The sequence below is a fragment of the Colossoma macropomum genome, unplaced genomic scaffold, assembly GCF_904425465.1.
Source record: "Colossoma macropomum unplaced genomic scaffold, Colossoma_macropomum, whole genome shotgun sequence".
Taxonomy (NCBI): Eukaryota; Metazoa; Chordata; class Actinopteri; order Characiformes; family Serrasalmidae; genus Colossoma; species Colossoma macropomum.
The window spans coordinates 27,199,902-27,218,569 of record NW_023494787.1 but is presented as its reverse complement, the minus strand read 5'-3'; the positions used below and the strand labels follow the sequence as shown (position 1 = coordinate 27,218,569).

The 18,668-nt window shown below is 38.2% G+C and overlaps 2 protein-coding genes across 3 annotated transcripts; one reads left to right on the top strand and one right to left on the bottom strand.

The window, feature by feature from the left end:
• Window positions 1–116: 116 nt before the first annotated feature.
• Window positions 117–9,447, bottom strand: LOC118805727. Of its 2 annotated transcripts, none has more exons than XM_036566741.1 (2): window positions 9,289–9,447; window positions 117–6,473 (listed from the first exon to the last, which is right to left on the bottom strand). In XM_036566741.1, the coding sequence occupies exon 2, from the start codon at window positions 5,766–5,768 to the stop codon at window positions 4,809–4,811; it is 960 nt and encodes a 319-aa protein (XP_036422634.1). In that variant the 5' UTR covers window positions 5,769–6,473; window positions 9,289–9,447; the 3' UTR covers window positions 117–4,808. The 2 variants fall into 2 exon arrangements, with proteins under 2 accessions (XP_036422634.1, XP_036422632.1); XM_036566739.1 differs by lacking the exon at window positions 9,289–9,447 and adding an exon at window positions 6,571–9,136.
• Window positions 9,366–18,044, top strand: LOC118805726 (cytochrome P450 3A27-like). Its single transcript, XM_036566738.1, has 13 exons — window positions 9,366–9,494; window positions 9,642–9,735; window positions 9,829–9,881; window positions 10,713–10,812; window positions 11,153–11,272; window positions 12,693–12,778; window positions 14,174–14,322; window positions 15,284–15,408; window positions 15,511–15,598; window positions 15,728–15,888; window positions 16,087–16,313; window positions 17,395–17,551; window positions 17,961–18,044. Exons 1-13 carry the CDS (start codon window positions 9,427–9,429, stop codon window positions 18,042–18,044), a joined length of 1,512 nt encoding a protein of 503 aa, XP_036422631.1. The 5' UTR covers window positions 9,366–9,426.
• Window positions 18,045–18,668: the final 624 nt, after the last annotated feature.

The following is an 18,668-nucleotide window of genomic DNA, read 5'->3' as shown; positions in this document are numbered from 1 at the left end:
TAAAATTTAATTTTTTTTGTACTGCATAAAAATGTCAGTAGAATAAAAACAAAATATTAAAGGGAAGAGAAAAGATGGAATGTAAAAAATCATCCATTGGGACTATGAGCACCAGATGTACAATTTAATGAAGGCAGTTTTGTAGGGTTGTAAGTTTAGCAGTCCTCATTCAAAATGTTTACATGATTGATCTGTTCTCGCTGTCACAGCATTTCCAAGGAGGAACAGAAACTGATCCCATGATCCCATATTCTTTATTAACATGAACATACTTTTCCAGCTCCTCTCTAACAACTCCAGCTCTTCACATTCTCTTTATGTTTCTACCACTCAGTTCCCTAATATGGGTTCCGATCCAATCCCTACATAGTGCTTTGTGACCATCTTGGTTGAAAAAAAGCACAATGCAGATTAACCCCAGTGGCCCATCAGTGGGCCCAAAGTTTTGTTACATACTTCCATAACCTAAGAATAGCTCAGCCAGTTTGCATTGAAGAACCAGTAGTTAATAATAATAAGCCTTAGTATGTGAAAAGCCTGAGATTTTAAGGACTTAATTGAAAATAAATTTGAATTGAATCTGAATGTATTTCAGGCTCATCAGTGAATCCATAGGAAAGAGGTATTCTCTGCAACACAAAATACCAGCAACCTATTGAGGACCCCTCATCTGATGTCCATTCTTGTACATGAAACCCCACCCTTAGTTAACATTACTGTGTTAATTTGCATCCAAAACCCTCACTGGACTATCTTTTAATTTGGTTCTATAAAGCTTTGAATGAGCCCACAAATCCCAGAGTATTTTACAGGCCATGAGTCTGGTGAGTAACTCACCAGAGAGCTTATATAGCAGGTCATTCCTAGAGTGGAAATTAAACATTAAGATCAGGTTCCCAGAGAGACCTTGAGGTGTTTTAACAACTTGAGAAGAGAATACTAATAGAAGTCTGCTGTGACCCCAACGATATACAGCAAATGGGTGTTTCTGACATCACCTGTGCTTCCTTTACTGAGGTGTTGACATTGGCATCACTAGGCCAGTTTTAGATTGAATGTTATTTAAATGTTATAAAGCCTCCTTCCCAAGTAAAAGTACATTATTAGTACAAATTTATTATTCAACCGTCTCACAATATACTATGATAGCAGGGCGCGACCTGGAGGAGGCGCTGCCTCTGCTTGTGCTGCCAGAGATTTAACATAACGTGAAAAGTGGGATGCAGCTCGTCCAATCATATCAGACCTTGTTAGTTGTACGCCAGTCATATCAGACCTGGGGGAGGGTCTCTGCTTTTACTCACTCTGCCAGCAACTGCTGAAGTTGAGTAAACTGTAGACATTATTAAATTTGTATTATAAAACAGATCGTTCCAATGTTCTGACCAGTTGTGCTACCTTGTCGAACCGAGCCTTGTGACCATAAAGTCGCCAGTTCGATCCCCTGACCTGACAAGACATAACTGAAGTGCCGTTGAGCAAGGCACTTATCCCCAACTGCACCCCGGACACTGTGTATAAGGTGCCCACCACTCTGGGCCAGTGTGCTTGCTGCCCCCTAGTGTGTGCATTCACTAGTGTGTATTGTGGGTGTTTGAAATTTCCTTGTTGTGGGATTAATAAAGGGTAACTTAATATTCAGTAATACCAGCCCTGAAATCTATAGGTAGAATAATTTGATAGGATTAGGGTAGAATAATATATGGGTAGAATAATTTTGATAGTGTGTCCTGGATTAACATTTAAAACACAATAAAACCTTTGAAACATTAAGTTACCACACTATAGTAATGATATGCGCATGCTCAGTAGGACCACTCGATGGGTAGGACACTGGTCCTAAAATCTGATTGGCTGAGCCGCCGTTTGAAGCTGTTGTAAAATCCACGATATACGCACACCTATGACCGCATCACACCAACTGAATTGTATATTACTATGCAACGGCATGAAAAAAACCCTTGTGTTGTTAATGGAATAATCTTTGAAGCTGTTTTTTGTTTAAACTGAGGGGCTGGCAACTTATGCACTTAACTAGAACTAGGCTGGTCAGCTAGCTAACAGGCTAAAAGGTAACTGACAGCCTAAACAACTCCATCATTAATATGACATGGTTGAATTAAAGTGCTTACCATGTGATTAACTGTAAAACAGCAGTATAAAAGTCTAAAAATGTCACTTGAATGGATTGTATGCTTTAAATGTTCATGTTTCAGTCAGAAGTAGCATCAAACCCAGACCGGATCCCAAACGGCTCTGTACTCCCTAAATAGTGTGCTACCTATGAAAGAAATTCTAGCCTCTACAGCCAAATAGTGCATCATTTATTGAGTATGAATGGGGCAGAGTCGCAAATGACTGTTTCTTAGATATATTTTACACTGTTGGGGTGCAGGATCCAGTGTTTAAATTTAAATTAATGGTCCATTATGTAGGGAATAGATAGCCAAGCATGAGAAGAGGGTGCCGCTGGGTAGATGCTAAATAAGACTCAGTGGTAATTTGCTGACCAAAAGGTACTTATAAAGTGAAAGTTGTTGCATTAAACAGTGCTGTGTTATCGTATGTTCATTGTTATATGATTAAAAAGTTAAAAAAATTCATGAAATGACCGCGGTATACAGCGATGGGTGACCGAACTTTCTTCTCTTCATTCAGTGGCCCATGGTTGCTTAGCAACGATATCATACTATAAAGGAACTAGCTACATTTCTTGGTGGAATACTTGAATATGTCAGTTATTTTAAAAATAACAAATTATTTTCTGAAAATTTGTGTATTTTATCATATTTTATGTTGGCCACAGGGAAGGGAGTTTTAGTTCAGCTCTAAGAACACCCTTACCCTTAAAATCGCAGTAATAAACGGCCTCTCGTGGCTTATTGCTTTAATATACAGAGTATATTAAATAAAATATACAAAGATGCCCAACTACAGTATGGATTTGTAGCAAATTATGGTGAGTATAGCTGTTGGGTTTTTACTCAGTTGCTTGGTAGCTAGCTTGGTAGTTAGTAGGAAACTGTGACACCAGTATTTGCCATATATTAGGGTTTACAGTAAGTAAATTAATGTCAGTGAAAATGTCACACAGTGTTGATCATAAAACACTTTCTTAGCCCTTAATTCCTCAATTAAGGGCTATGAAATTTTGAGGTGGCAGCTTCATCAAAAGTCAGTCAGATGAGAGGACTTTTAACAGTTTAGAAACAAAAACAGATTGCTTTTATTAATCTGAGATTAATAAAAAATGTATTACTAAACACAGGAAATGAGAGAGGAAGATGCTGATGGAGACTGACAGAGCTGAGGGAGCAGGTTAGTTGTCAAGAAGAAAGCATCGGAGAGTGGTTTAAGCTTTTGGTTAAAATGAATACTATATTTAATTGAACTTATCTGAGAAAATATTTGTTACTATGAGTATGAAATTAGTCACCCAGCTTATTAAGCATGCCTATAGCTTGTTAAACATGTCTAAAGCTGATTACATTGAAACTGAACTGATCTATAATCTGTGTATTGGAATAATATATTTAGGGCCTTGCTTATTTAGCTTATCTAAGAAAGAGTAGATCGCATTGCTTGACTTCAGTACCTTTGCGTGATCTGTCCCTGCTGTAAGTGGATGGATATAGTGTTTAAGTCATAATAACTAGAAAATTCAAGAGACAGATCTACTGTGTGCTAATTCGACCAAATGGCTGTTTTTTTCTGGCTATTGCTACATTAAAAGTCATGTTGACCAGACATTTTGGGGCTATTAAAAAAATTCTCCTGGGGGACCATGCCACTTGACCCCACTTCTCCTGAAGGACCATGCCCCCAGAGCCCCCTAGTACAGGCTTAGCCTCCCTAGCCATAAACCTCTAGTGACACCCCTGGGTGTTGAATGGCCACAATTATGTTATAGTCTTGACACTGTGGCCATCAAAGAGATTTCATCATGTCCCAGTGAAGAAGAGCTTTTATACAGAGTGCTATGCAGAGTCCTGCCTCATACTTTATAACATTCAAAAAAAGAGACTGAATTCAAAATACATTTAAGCATCCTTACAAATCTGCAGAATTTATAAGAGTGGCAGGATGTGTTTTAGAGTTTGAAAAAGAAATGAAAAGTTTGAGAGGTGCTTTTGGGGTCTGCTCCCAGAGCAGTTTGTTTCAGAGCAGTGTCAGCTCAATTTTGGCTTTAAGCTCTAAAACACATCCAAGAAAGAAAGATTAGTGGCAGGTCAATGGGCTGCATGTTCTGTTCATTCATAAAATATTTGAGTGTCAACTGTGATGTAATTATAATGTATTTATACATGTGATGTAATTATAATCTATTACTGAATTCACACTGGCTGACATCGACGTTTTTGCCAAAATAGCTTCCCATGTTTACATGTACCTTAACAAACCATTAACCATTTTCATAATTCTCTCTCTGGGAACCTGATCTTAACATTTAATTTCCAATCTAGGAATGAAGTGCTATATAAGCTGTCTGCAGAGTTGTGGACTAGACATATGGCCTTTAAAACCTTTACTTCCGTATTTATGGACTTCTTCAAAGGTTTAGATAGATAGATAGACAGACAGAGAGATACATAGATAGATAGATATACTACGCAGAAAATAAAAAAATTGAAATAAACTAGACGTAAGTTAAAGTACAAGAGAAATAAAATAAAAGTATATCTATTTGCATATTTACATGGCGTATGAGACAGATTTGTTGTATTTACATGAAAGCAGGCACTAAGTGGTATGAGGTAAACTAAAAGCACAGTGAGTATAGACATAACTAACTTGGAGTTGCATCAATATTACAGTGTAAAGTGCATAGTGAAAGTATCATTACAGTAGCAGTTATAATATATTGCACAGTGTGTATTAATTGGCGAGGAGATACAGTGATGTGGTTCAGACTGCAGGATGTCAGTACTATCTCTGCAGTAAGAAGACACGTTGTAGAGCCGTATAGCAGTGCGTAAGAAAGATCTCACACGGCGCTCTTTAACACAGCGCAGCTGTAATAGTCTGCCTCTGAATGTGCTTCTCTGTTTATCCAGTGTAGCATGCAGAGGGTGTGAGGTGTTATCCAATATGGCTAACAGCTTGTTGAGCATCCTCTGTTCTGCCACAACCTCCAAAGAGTCCAGCTTGACTCCTACAACAGAGCCAGCCTTCCTAATAAGTTTGTTTCTTTTGTTCAGAGCACTTTTGTTAATGCTACTGCCCCAGCACACAACAGCATAGAATAAAGCACTCGCTGTAACAGACTGGTAGAATGTCCATAGGAGCTTAGTGCACACACCAAAAGTCCTCAGTCTCCTCAGGAAGTAGAGACGGCTTTGGCCTCTCTTGTACACTGTGAGAGTGTTACAGCTCCAGTCCAGCTTATTGTCCAAGTGCACACCTAGATATCTGTAGGTCCCAACCCCCTCCACATCAACTCCATCAGTGGTGACTGGTGACAAGGCAGGTTTGGACTTCCTAAAGTCCAGCACCATCTCCTTAGTCTTACTGATGTTTAGCTGCAGTTGGTTCAGCTTACACCAGTCAACAAAGGCCTTCACCAGCTTCCTGTATTCCTCCTCCTGTCCATTTCTCATGCACCCCACAATGGCCATGTCATCCGAGAATTTCTGCAGATGACATGACTCTGTGATGTACCTGAAGTCAGAGGTGTACAGGTTGAACAGGAATGGAGCTAACACAGCCCCCCTGGGGTGCCCCAACACTGCACACAGCCATGTCTGAGACACAGCCCTGCAGTCCCACATACTGGGGTCGTCCAGTCAGATAGTCCATTGAGATGACAGATTCATCCACCTGCATCAGCCGTAGCTTCTCCCCTAACAGCACGGACTGTATGGTGTTGAATGCACTGGAGAAATCGAAGAACGTGATCCTCACAGTGCTGCCTGATGTGTCCAGGTGAGAGTATGTTCTGTCCAGCAGGTAGATAACTGCATCATCCACTCCAATGGCATCCTGGTATGCAAACTGCAGAGGGTCGAGAGCTGTTCTGACCAGAGGTCTCAGATGAGCTAGCATCAGCTTTTCAAGTGTCTTCATTAAGTGGGATGTCAGTGCCACCGGTCGATAATCATTCAGTGCTGTCGGTTGCCTTTTCTTGGGGACACCCACACAAGATGTTTTCCACATAATTGGGACTCTCTTCAGGCTGCAGCTCAGATTGAAGATGCTGAAGTGCTGAAGAACTCCACACAGCTGCTCCGCACACAGTTTCGCACACTAGGTTCAGTGCGATCAGGTCCCGCTGCTTTGCTCTGCTTGAGTTTTTCAAGTTCAATCTTCACCTGATTAGCGGTGAATGTATCATCACTGGACATTCCAGCTGTGGATGGTGGGTGAGAGGCATCCATTGCAGACATTGGTTGCTGATGGTCACAGGTGTGAATGGCTGTGGTGGAGGAAGGTGAGGCTGTGGATGGCCCATGGCATGATTGTGTAGGTGTGTTAATCTGTGTAGGAGACAGACACAAAGGAGAGGAGCCATTGTCAAACTGCACAAAGAACTGGTTTAACTCATAGTTAGAGACAAATTAAAACCTGACCCACTGTGAGAGTTGAAGATGCAAATTCATCTCTTTTTTTGGTAGGGCTGTCTGATAGCAGCTACGTCTGCTTCTTCTACCAATAGAAACATATACTGAATAGCCACTTCATTAAAACCACCTCCTTGTTTCTACTCTCATTGTCCATTTTATTAGCTCCACTTACCATATAGGTGCACTTTATACAACCCCAGTGCGAAAAAAATTGGGACACTGTAAAATGTAAATAAATGTAAATACAAACAGAATGCAATGATTTGCAAATCTCATAGATCGAAATGCCAGGAGTGGCTGGCCTAAAAAAAATTCCTCAAGAGCGCATTAACGACTCTTCCAGGAGGTCACAAAACAACCCAGAAGAACATTTTAAAGAACTCTGAATGGCTCAAAAGAAACAAAATTAAGGTTTTGGAGTGGCCGATTTAAAGTCCTAACTTGAATCCCATTGAGATGCTGTGGCAAGACCTTAAACGGGCAGTTCATGCTTGAAAACCCTCCAATGTAGCTGGAATTAAACAATTCTGTAAAGAAGAGTGGGCCAGAATTGCTCTGCAGTGATGTAAAAGACAAGTTATCGCAAACATTTGACTGCAGTTGTTACTGCCAAGGGAGGCGCAATCAGTTATTCGGATTAGGGGACAATTACTTTTTCATATGAGTGATAAAGGTTTTAAATAAATCTTTATCTTCAATAAATAGAATGCTAATTTAAAAGCTGCATTTTGTGTTTACCTGTGTTGTCTTTATCTTATATTGAAATGAGTTGGATGATCTGAAACATTTAAATCTGACAAATTAGCAAAAATAGAAGAAACTGGGGTAAATACTTTTTACAGCACTGTACTAGGAAGTACAAGTTACTGAATTGTAACGTTTTGGGCCTGCTACTTATGTATGTCTACTCAGGTTGTTGTTTTTTTTGTAATCCTTTTGAGTCATTATTTTCACAGAAGTAATCATTTTATTTGAAAATAGATTTACCCACCTCTGCTTCACAAAGCAGGACGTCTTAGAACAGCTGGAGAACGTAAAGGGGAATTCCACCGATTTTTCAAATTTTGTATAATTTAAGATGTAAACAGATTCATTCAGAGTGGTTTGATGTGAAATGGTTCATTGTAGAGAAACTTGCAGACTCTGATTTCTTTACAAGGGTGGTGATAGGAACCAGGGGTCACCATGTCTACAACACAAATATAGCCATTTTATTTACTATCCAAAACCACCAGTGAACCTACGTGTCTTCTGAGTTTTATATGTAATGTTTACAATGGTAGAATAGTGGAAAATCTGAAAAAATATGTTTTGTTTGGGGACTATTCTGCTTTACAACGAACTGCATGTATCCCACCTTAAATGGATTCAAATAAATGTATTAAGACTTTTTAGGCCAAAACTTTATCACAAAACTATTGTAAAACAATGTCTCAGACACCAGAGTATTCATAACCATTTTGTGTAATAATTTTCTGTGAGGGAGCTTTTAGAGACTTTGAACTCTTCAGACGTCTGGTTCCTATCATCACCACTGTGGAAATTTTAAAAGACTGGTGGAGTTCCCCTTTTTCTCTTATTAGACTGGCGTCTCATTCGGGCTTCACTTATCTGGATAACTGAGAAATCTCATTTTTCAGCTGTTCTTGATCTCGGTGAACCAGTCCTGTCGGAGGCTGTCGCTGATTGGTTAAACGTATTCGTGGGCGTGGCTACGAAACGTGATGTTAAGTGCTTATGGTTTCGTGACTGCTGCTGCTGCTGCTGTTGCCGTGAGGGGAAAAACGTCATTTTTAATGTTAAACTGTAAAAACAGAAAATAAAAACAAACTTCGTTCGACATTTGAGGAAACTCGGTCTTCTTCTGAAGTGAACAAGGTGCAAAGAGTCGCCAGTTACACAGAGAACGAAGCACTTCGAGTTTTACCAGAGGTGAAGAAATAATATATAATATCCATATATATTCCACACATAGACTGTAAACACAGGAGCTTCATGACGTCGTGACAGTTTTTGACTGCTAATTATTTTTTCTCTTGAGAAAAAGAAATATCAATACTACAGGAATCTTATAGTAAATTAAGATACACACATTAAGACACACACACACACACACACACACATACACACACATTTTCTAAGGCGCTTATCCTTAGAAAGGATAAGCTGGATGCTATCCCAGCGGTCACTGCGCGGATTGTGTGTGTGACTTTAAGACAGTGGTGAACGTATTATAAATTATAATAACAGTGTTATATGGCATATATAGAAATCTTACTGTTTGTTATGGTATTACTGTAGTGCTTTTTAAAGCTTCATTCATAACTTGTTATTAATAAATCTGTATGTCACAATCAAAAGCACATAAATATAATGTATTATATTCATAAATATAAAGAAATATAATGATAAATGAATGAAGAAAAGCTGTAGTATGGCAAGCACAACACCTTATGAATAGCCAGTCATAAAACCGTATTATGTAATGTGTTTACACAGGACTAACTTAGGACCTAGCTTACTTTGTTTAATCAGTCCTGTTACATATGTAGGTCAGTTTTTTTACAATAAGGAAAAGCAGATCTGTTGTAGCCTTTAGTGATGTCACTGCAGCAAGTTGACACCTTGAAAGGCCAGGTATATGCTTAATAAGGTTATCTAGATGGTCCTCGGGCCAAATAAGGGATAAGAACCTTTCTTCCTTACCTTATTTAGTCATGTTACTCACCTACTTCTTCTGCCCTGAACTTGAACCTTACTTAGACCTCAATAAAAACCATGAGCAGAGTTTTCTTTAGCACGGAGCCACAGTGAAACTGGACAACTGGACAGTTCCTGAGCATTCGTTGTGTTGAGCAAGAAGAAAATGAGCATTCTGTCATCTCTGTCTGTGACATGGAGTCTAGTCGTACTGGTGGTCACTCTTCTGTTTATGTAAGTATGTCCACTCTTGTTAAAGTTTAACAGGAGCTACATGTGGACCAGGTTCCACCTGTCTGCTGCCACCGTGGGGTTTTTGAAATATGTTGTGGTTCCATGTCGGTAAGCAGTGTTCAGTATGGACTGTTATTTTATCTGCAGTTATGGTGTGTGGCCGTATGGATTGTTTAAAAAGCTGGGGGTCCCAGGACCAAGGCCTTGGCCTTTCTTTGGAACTTTTCTAGCTTACAGAAAGGTGTGTAACTCCACAGACGTAACAGAGCACATAGACGTAGATACTGAGTAATGCTTTTGTCACTGATGCACATGTGTTTGAAATCCATTTTAGGGTTTCTACAAATTTGACACTGAGTGTTACAAGAAATATGGAAAGATTTGGGGGTGAGTAAGATTCAGGTCACAGTCTTTGACTGCAGTTTTTAAAAGCATTTTGGATATGAAATGAATACACATACAGTACTGTGCAAAAAGCTTAGGCGCCCAAAAAGTTATGTTAAAAAATTATTGAACAGGAAGCATTTATTTGTTCAGAAAGAAACAAAAAAATTAGAATAAATACAAATAATTTTAACAAGTAGTGATTTTATGTACGTTAATGTGTTTGTTTAACCACTTCCAAACCTCCCCTCAAGTAAAGTCCGGTATTATTTATAGTTATCATCCAATACCTGATTTGGCTAATCAGTGCTTCATTAACTTAAATGAAGTGTGCCGCTGACGGAACTGAGCAAAATCATGCAATGGCTGATGTCTTTGAGGAGAAATCTGATACCAAACCTACCAAAGATATCTACTACTTTTTCAGGTCTTTAGTTTTTACTGTATTCATGCTTATTTGTATTCATTCTAATGTCATATAGTGTATTTACAGGCAAAAACTGCCCACTGCTCACACAAATAGGGGTAATTTGCTTAATTTACTTAAACAATAAAACAGTTTGCTTAAACCATTAAAACATTTGCTTAGGTCCCTACGATTTTTGCACAGTACTGTAGTTATACTAAATATCATGAAAATACTTTGTAAGAATAAAAGATCAACCAGGCATTCTCAGATATTTTATACATTCTGTGGCAGACAGATATTTGCAGGTAAATTAGGCAAATATTTAATTTCAGGTTTTGTTGCAAAAAGCTTCACCATGTAGTATTTCAGCAACAACAGCTGTTTAAAGCCATCATGCTTAAATGTACATTTCTTTTTTTACTAAGGATATATGATGGAAGGTTACCAATTCTAATGGTCTTAGACATTGAAATGATCAAATCCATTTTGGTGAAAGAGTGTTATTCTGTCTTCACTAACAGAAGGGTAAGTCAATGTTCTTGGTCACATGAATCTTCATGTACCTGAAACCCACATGTTAATTCCTTCATAAATACTTCCACCACAATTAGGATGCATTGGTCAAATATGCCTAAATGTAATTAGGATTAACCTTTTAGATGGCCAGGACCCGGCAGCAGGTCCAAGGCTTTACTACACACTTCTATAACCTAGAAATAACTACACACTTCTATAACCTAGAAATAACTCTGTAACTAACCAATTTGCATTGTTGCCCATGTAGTTACTGAATAGCAAGCCTTAGTATGTAATATGGGATTTTAAGGTGTTAAACAAGATGTTGTTCAATTTTTTATGTGTTCAGGAAACAAACCTGGATTTGGCCGGCGCCTTTGCTGATGGAATAAGTGTTGTAAAAGATGAGAAATGGAAGCGAATCCGTGGTTCGCTCTCACCATTGTTCACGAGTGGACGACTGAAGGAGGTGCAGACCCTAATTTAATAACCAAAACAATCTATCCCAGTTAGAATATTACAACACCATTCCCAAAAAAAGTTGGGATGCAGAAACAGAATGCAATAATGTGCCAATCATTTAACCCCTTGAATGGCCCAATGGGCCCAAAATTGTATTACACACTTCTATTATCTAAGAATAGCTCTGCCAGTTTGTATTGAAGTCCCTGTAGTTACTGAATAATAAGCCTTAGTATGTAATAAGTCTGTGATTTTAAGGTGTTAAACCCTATATAAACTGAGAAATTGTATTGTTTTTTTGAAAAAATATATGCCTATTTTGAATTTGATGTCAACAACACATTTCTAAGAAGTTGGGGTAGTGGCATGGTTACCCCCTGTGCTACATCACTTCTTTTAACAACACTCTGTAAGTGTTTGGGAACTGTAGAGACCAGTTGCTGTAGGTTTTAAGGTGAAATGTTTTCTTTATACTTGCTTGATACAGGATTTCAGCTGGTCAACAGTTCGGGGTCTCTTTTGTTGTATTTTTTACTTGATAATGTGGCAATATTTTTCAAAAGGTGACAGGTCTGGACTGCAGGTAGGACACATTAGCACCCAGAATCTTTTACTACTGAGCCATGCTGTAATACATGCAGTATGTAGTGGCCTTTCCTATATATTGTTCAGCATTAATGGTGCATTTACAGATGTGCAAGTCGCCCATGCCATGTTCAAAAATTCACCCCTATACCATCATGGATGCTGGCTTTTGAACTGTGCGCTGATAACAATCTGGATAATCCCCCTCTGGAGTCCATAATTTCTGAAAAGATTTTCAAATTTTAATTTATCGGACCACAGGACATTTTTCCATTTCACCTCAGTCCATCTTAAATGAGCTGAGGCCCAGAAAAGGTGGCGGTGTTTTTGGATCCTGTTTATATATGGTTTTTTCTTTGCATGGTAGAGTTTTAACTTGCATTTGTGGATGCAGTGATGAACTGTGTTCACAGACAGTGGTTTTCAGAAGTGCTCTTGAGCCCATGCAGTGATTTCCACTACAGAATTGTGTCTGTTTTAATGCAGTGCTACATTGAAAGTTTGAATATTTGATACATTGTCTTTGTACTATTTTCAATTAAATATAGGGTTCAAATGATTTGCATATCATTGCATTCTGTTTTTATTTACATTTTGCACAGGATCCCAACTTTTGGAAATGGGTTGTAAACAATTATTAAATTAGGTGTCTAATCATCCTCATTTGAAAATTCTGCAGAATTCTACAGATCACAAATCAGTAACCTGTTAAAACTTAAATCTTGAATATTTTGAATCTTGCATTACAATGACATGGAGCTTTTCTAGTCAGTCATTCTTGTTGATTAGTTGTGTAACCATTATTGTTTCCTTGTTGAATTTTTTTTTTTTAAATATTACAGATTTTTCCAATAGCTGACAAGTATGGAGATTGCTTCATTGAGAACTTGAAGAAGAAGAACCCAGAAGATGGAATTAAAATTAAAGAGTATGTGTGTAAAAACACTGCAGAAGGCTTTATAATACTTCACAAATCGGTACTTATTCAGAATTGTGTTAACAAGCATTCATTAAATACACTATACTGCCAAAAGTATTCACTCACCTATCCAAATTAATGAATTCAGGTGTTCCAATCACTTTCATGGCCACAGGTGTATAAAACCAAGCAGCTAGGCATGCAGACTGCTTCTACAAACATTTGTGAAAGAATGGGTCGCTCTCAGGAGCTCAGTGAATTCTAGCCTGGTACCGTGATAGGATGCCACCTGTGCAACAAGTCCAGTCATGAAATTTCCTCGCTACTAAATATCAACTGTCAGTGGTATTATAACAAAGTGGAAGCGATTGGGAACGACAGCAACTCAGCCACGAAGTGGTAGACCACGTAAAATGACAGAGCAGGGTCAGCGGATGCTGAGGCGCATAGTGCGCAGTGGTCGCCAACTTTCTTCAGAGTCGAACGCTACAGACCTCCAAGCTTCATGTGGCCTTCAGATTAGCTCAAGAACAGTGGAGAGAGCTTCATGGAATGGGTTTCCATGGCCGAGCAGCTGCATCCCAGCCTTACATCACCAAGCGCAATGCAAAGCATCGAATGCAGTGGTGTAAAGCACCGCCACTGGACTCTAGAGCAGTGGAGACGTGTTCTCTGGAGTGACGAATCACACTTCTCCGTCTGGCAATCCGATGGACGAGTCTGGGTTTGGTGGTTGCCAGGAGAAGGGTACTTGTCTGACTGCATTGTGCCAAGTGTAAAGTTTGGTGGAGGGGGGATTATGGTGTGGGGTTGTTTTTCTGGAGTTGGGCTCGGCCCCTTAGTTCCAGTGAAAGGAACTCTTAATGCTTCAGCAGACCAAGAGATTTTGGACAATTTCATGCTCCCAACTTTGTGGGAACAGTTTGGGGACGGCCCTTTCCTGTTCCAGTATGACTGCGCACCAGTGCACAAGCAAGGTCCATAAAGACATGGATGAGCGAGTTTGGTGTGGAAGAACTTGACTGGCCTGCACACAGTCCTGACCTCCACCTGATAGAACACTTTTGGGATGAATTAGAGTGGAACCCAGAAGAGTTGAAGCTGTTATAGCTGCAAAGGGTGGGCCAACATCATATTAAACCCTGTGGATTAAGAACGGGATGTCACTCAAGATCATATGCGTGTGAAGGCAGATGAGCGAATACTTTTGGCAATACAGTGTAGCAGGCTAAAAATAGGAAGCTGAAAAATTGCAAACAATTTCACTTACTTAAAAGTTAAAGTGCCATCACACTCTAATGATCTAATTTAATTCAGTTTGCACTGTTCAACCACACACTTGCTATAAATGCCGTATTATTATTCCATATCCATTGAGATAATATTAAATATCTGTTTCTGCAGTGTCCTCGCTCCCTACTCTATGGATGTTGTTGCCAGCGCCTCCTTTAGTGTGGAAATCGATTCTATAAACAACCCGAATGATCCTTTCGTTGCCCACATCAAGAAGATGTTTAGCTTCAACTTTTTCAGCCCCATTTTCCTGATACTGAGTATGTACTATTCACTGTTATTAGCTTATTATATTTAGTTAAAATAATTCAGTACTGTTGGGAATTCTGTCACAGTCGAAGTCTGTAACTAGTCTATGACAGTGACAGTGACTAATCTATGAATATGAGAGTGGATCCCTATTTGTGTTTTAGGGCACTTTTGAGTATGTTGGCCATTTTTCTTTTAGGGCTGGTATACTAACGTTTTTATCGTCGTGAACTCCATTTTGGTATTTAAAAATGGCTGTTGTGATTTATTAAACAGGTGCAATGACGCTACGTTTGTGCTCAGAGAAAAGAGTGTTTTTCACATTTATTTTTGTTGAAAATTTTCCAAACAACTGTTCAAAGCATATATTGAAACTCTGAAAAATGAATGTCTTATTTTCTCAAAATAATTATCTGTGATATTGACATAATCACATACTTTAATAATAATTCTTTTTTAGTAATAATTCTTTTTTTGCATTATTCATTATTCTAACAAACAAAGTCAAAATATTGAAAAAAGAAGTCATTATTGCAACCGAATGAGTAAAAGTTTGAACTGGAAACAATGGGGAGGGAATAAAAAAGTGTTATATAGGCTTTTATACAAAAAGTATGAGAGCTAATTGAGTTTATATTGCGCTGGTCGTGTGTTAAACTACTAGACACTGATGGTAATTAGTGCCTCTCTTAGTAAATCTGCCCTGTAGTGTCATAAAAAGGAATTCCAGAGTGATTCTGAGAGCACTACAGTCTCCCACAGTGCACTCGTAATTTAATGTGAAAACTAAAAATAACAACATCAGCTGAACGTGTACCAAAGTGCATTGCAAGTCTCTTATTAGTGAGGAAAATTAGCTAACATTAACGGTGAAAAACTGACTCATGATATCCTACTGGTGAATAGTGACACAGACTGACAGGGAGAAAATGTCTGAAATAATTTATTGATTCATGTCCTTTTGTATTGCAGCTCTGTTTCCCTTCACTGCTTCACTTTTAGGGAAATTGGGAATTACTCTGTTTTCAAAATCAAGTATGGACTTTTTCTACAGTTCCCTGAAGAAGATAAAAGACCAGCATAACACAAGTAATAATGTATGTGTGAAATAACTACTGAATGTGTACCTCTTAGCAAAGAGCCACTGTATTTACCTGTATTGCAAATATGTATGTTACAGTCAGACTCTCTCCTTTTAGAAACGAGTGGACTTTCTGCACCTGATGATTCAGAACCAGATTTTGGATGAGCAAGCTGAGAAAGCCTCGAGTGAGCAACCAGTCAAAGGTAAGCAAACTCCCTGTGTAAGAACAATAGCAAACACTGTGGAAATTGAATGCTTCACCTGAAGTCTTTGTTCTTTTCGAGTTTGGTGCTCTTTCAGTGAGAAGTGTGGCTTTGTGTTTTCTTTCCCAGGGTTGACTGACCATGAGATTCTTTCCCAGTCCTTCATTTTTGTCCTGGCAGGATATGAGACCACCAGCACCACCCTCACTTTTCTACTGTATAATCTCGCAACTAATCCAGACTGCCTGAGCAAACTGGTCGAAGAGATTGATGAAGCCTTTCCTCATAATGTGAGCACAAGACTTTACAAAATCCACATAAACTCAACAAGAATGCTATTAAAATTTGATATATGTTTTTTTTTTTTGCATAATCTTATGTAAAAGCTTGAGTGAAATTAATCATCTTGTTGATTTGCCAAGTCAAATTAAGAGAACACATCAACTCTTTGAGGGCAGTTTAATAGAATCCCATTTCCATATTGTCAGGCTCCAGTGACCTACGATGCGCTGATGAAGTTGGAGTATATGGACATGGTCATCAATGAGTCGATGCGTCTCCTCCCTACTGCCCCACGTTTGGAGAGAATGTGCAAGAAGACCATAGAGCTCAATGGGATCACGATACCTAAAGACATTCTTGTTACAATCCCAACTTATGTTCTGTACAGAGATCCACAGCTGTGGGAATCTCCTGAAGAGTTCAGGCCTGAGAGGTAATGTCACTGCATCCCCGTCATACTGCCCTTCTGCTCCAGCTGGTATCTTTCTGTAGAATGACCTAGAGAAGTGTATGCTAAGCAGAGGTGTAGCGAGTAGACTAAACCCACACTCAAGTAAAAGCATTGTTACTTTGGTGAAATAATAACAGAAGTAAAAGTGCTTTTCTAAAAAATTATGCAAAATAACAGAATTGCAATTGAATATTATTGCGATATGTCAAGACATTATATAATTTCTTTAAGATACATGCTATGTCACAATATTTATTTTTTCAGACATCTGATCAGTTTCAAAGAAAAACGATAAACAGAAAAAGTGCTGTGAGAACTGATAATGCTACATTTAAAAAAAATATTATAAAAACTGTGAATACAATGTTTTTAATTCAATATTTGGCCTAGTGTGTTGTACTTAATCCAGTTAAACAGGACTGATTTTGCTTTCTTTATAATGAAACATGCAGTTGGTCAGTGTTCTAAAAGAACTGATGATATGCACAATATTTACAGAAAAGCATATTGTATTGTGTTGTGACATAATTTATCATGACACCGATATATATTGTCATATTGCCCAGCCGTAGTGGAACATCTTATTAAATCCATCATCTGTCTGCATAGGAACTGAAGTTTGTTAGACTCAGTTCTTTTCTACTTAATACACTCTTGATCTAAAATAAAATGCTAAAGCTCCAAAGTCAACACTGTGACCAATCGCAAAGCAGTTTCTCACAAATATGCTTGAACAGAATTAAAACTATTATTATTTAATCCATCTCTTTTTTTTGCTTTACCTAGAACATGTAGCAGAGTAAATGTTTCTACCCACCTTTGATGCTAAGACCCGTTAGGACGCATTAACTGATTTCATGGTGGCTGTGTAATCAGTAACTTGTAATGGATACTGTACCCCAACACTGTTTTTAACATCATGTATATAGTGGTTTGCTGCTTCGCTATAACAAAACTAAAACCACTAGAATATGTGACAGCTCATATTTCATGCTTTTATTTTTATGAGGTGAAGCTGTGCTGCTAACAAGGGTGTCTCTCTGATTTCTTCTGATTACTGAAGGTTTAGTTCAGAGAATGACATCAACCAGTACATTTTCATGCCATTTGGCCTCGGGCCTCGCAACTGCGTAGGAATGAGGTTTGCTTTGATGATCATGAAACTGGTGGTGGTGAAGCTGCTGCAGAACTTCAGCATAGAGACATGCAGAGAGACACAGGTAAGAGCGCTCTTTCCTTGAAAGCAATAGTTTGGCAAGAAAATCTCATTTACACAGTAATCCAAAATGTAGACATGCTTGGTGACTGAAGTTTGATTCTAAGGCCAATATAGCTAACAAATAATGGAAGCTTTTCGTCACAGATTGGCATCATGCAAACGGCATGTCTAAATAATCACATATGCAAGTCAAATGTGTGATGATTTAAATGGGCTCTTCTGGAGGACACTGAAAATTAAAAAAGTAAAAATATTGCTTTAATGCTTTTCTTAGGCATTCAGTGTAGATACACAGTAAATGATTTCCAGCACTATCTTCAGGGCATATTGTGTTAGCGTTTTTTTCACCTTTTGGCTGAACACTATTCTGAATGACTTTTTCTTGACCTTTTTTATTTTTTTTTTTTCAGATTCCCATTCAGCTCAATGGCCTCTTTCAGCCAACAGTTCCTGTGACCCTAAAGTTTGTACCAAGATCTCACAAAGAGGAATAGTTCAATTACAGACAGAACAGCCAGCAAGATATTTTTTCATAAATCATGATTCTAATCAATATTCTGATCAATATTTATTGATTTTATATAATGGGAACATTTACCTATTTGTTGCATTAATACTCTCTCAGCTTTCAGCTTAACTCTCTTTTTAGTGACATTTTGTAAATGATACTCAGCATATATTATGGTTAAAACTGCAGTATATGGACCAAAGCTTATTGTTACTGTAGTCAGCATTGTTTATTCTGCCTCTGTAAAACCACAGTCAGGGATTTTAAAATGTGAGAGGAGAAATATATTTTTAATAATAATTTCAGACTCATCTCTGGCTCGACTGAAAAGCTCATGTTTGTACTGTGTGTAAACAGTGGAGTGAAACATCTGTTGTTTAGGGTTGAACACTTTTTCAGATCTTTCATTTCAAGAGTCTGGAAGAAATAACTGTCCTTTTGACAATGAAATTTGAAACTTGAAATTACATTACTGATTCTTGATCATTGCTGTGTGTAGTTTGAATATTTGTTTTTAAAATGTATAATTTTTTTGTACTGCATAAAAATATCAGTAGAATAAAAACAACATATTACAGGTAAGAGAAAAGAGGAAATGTGAAAAATCATC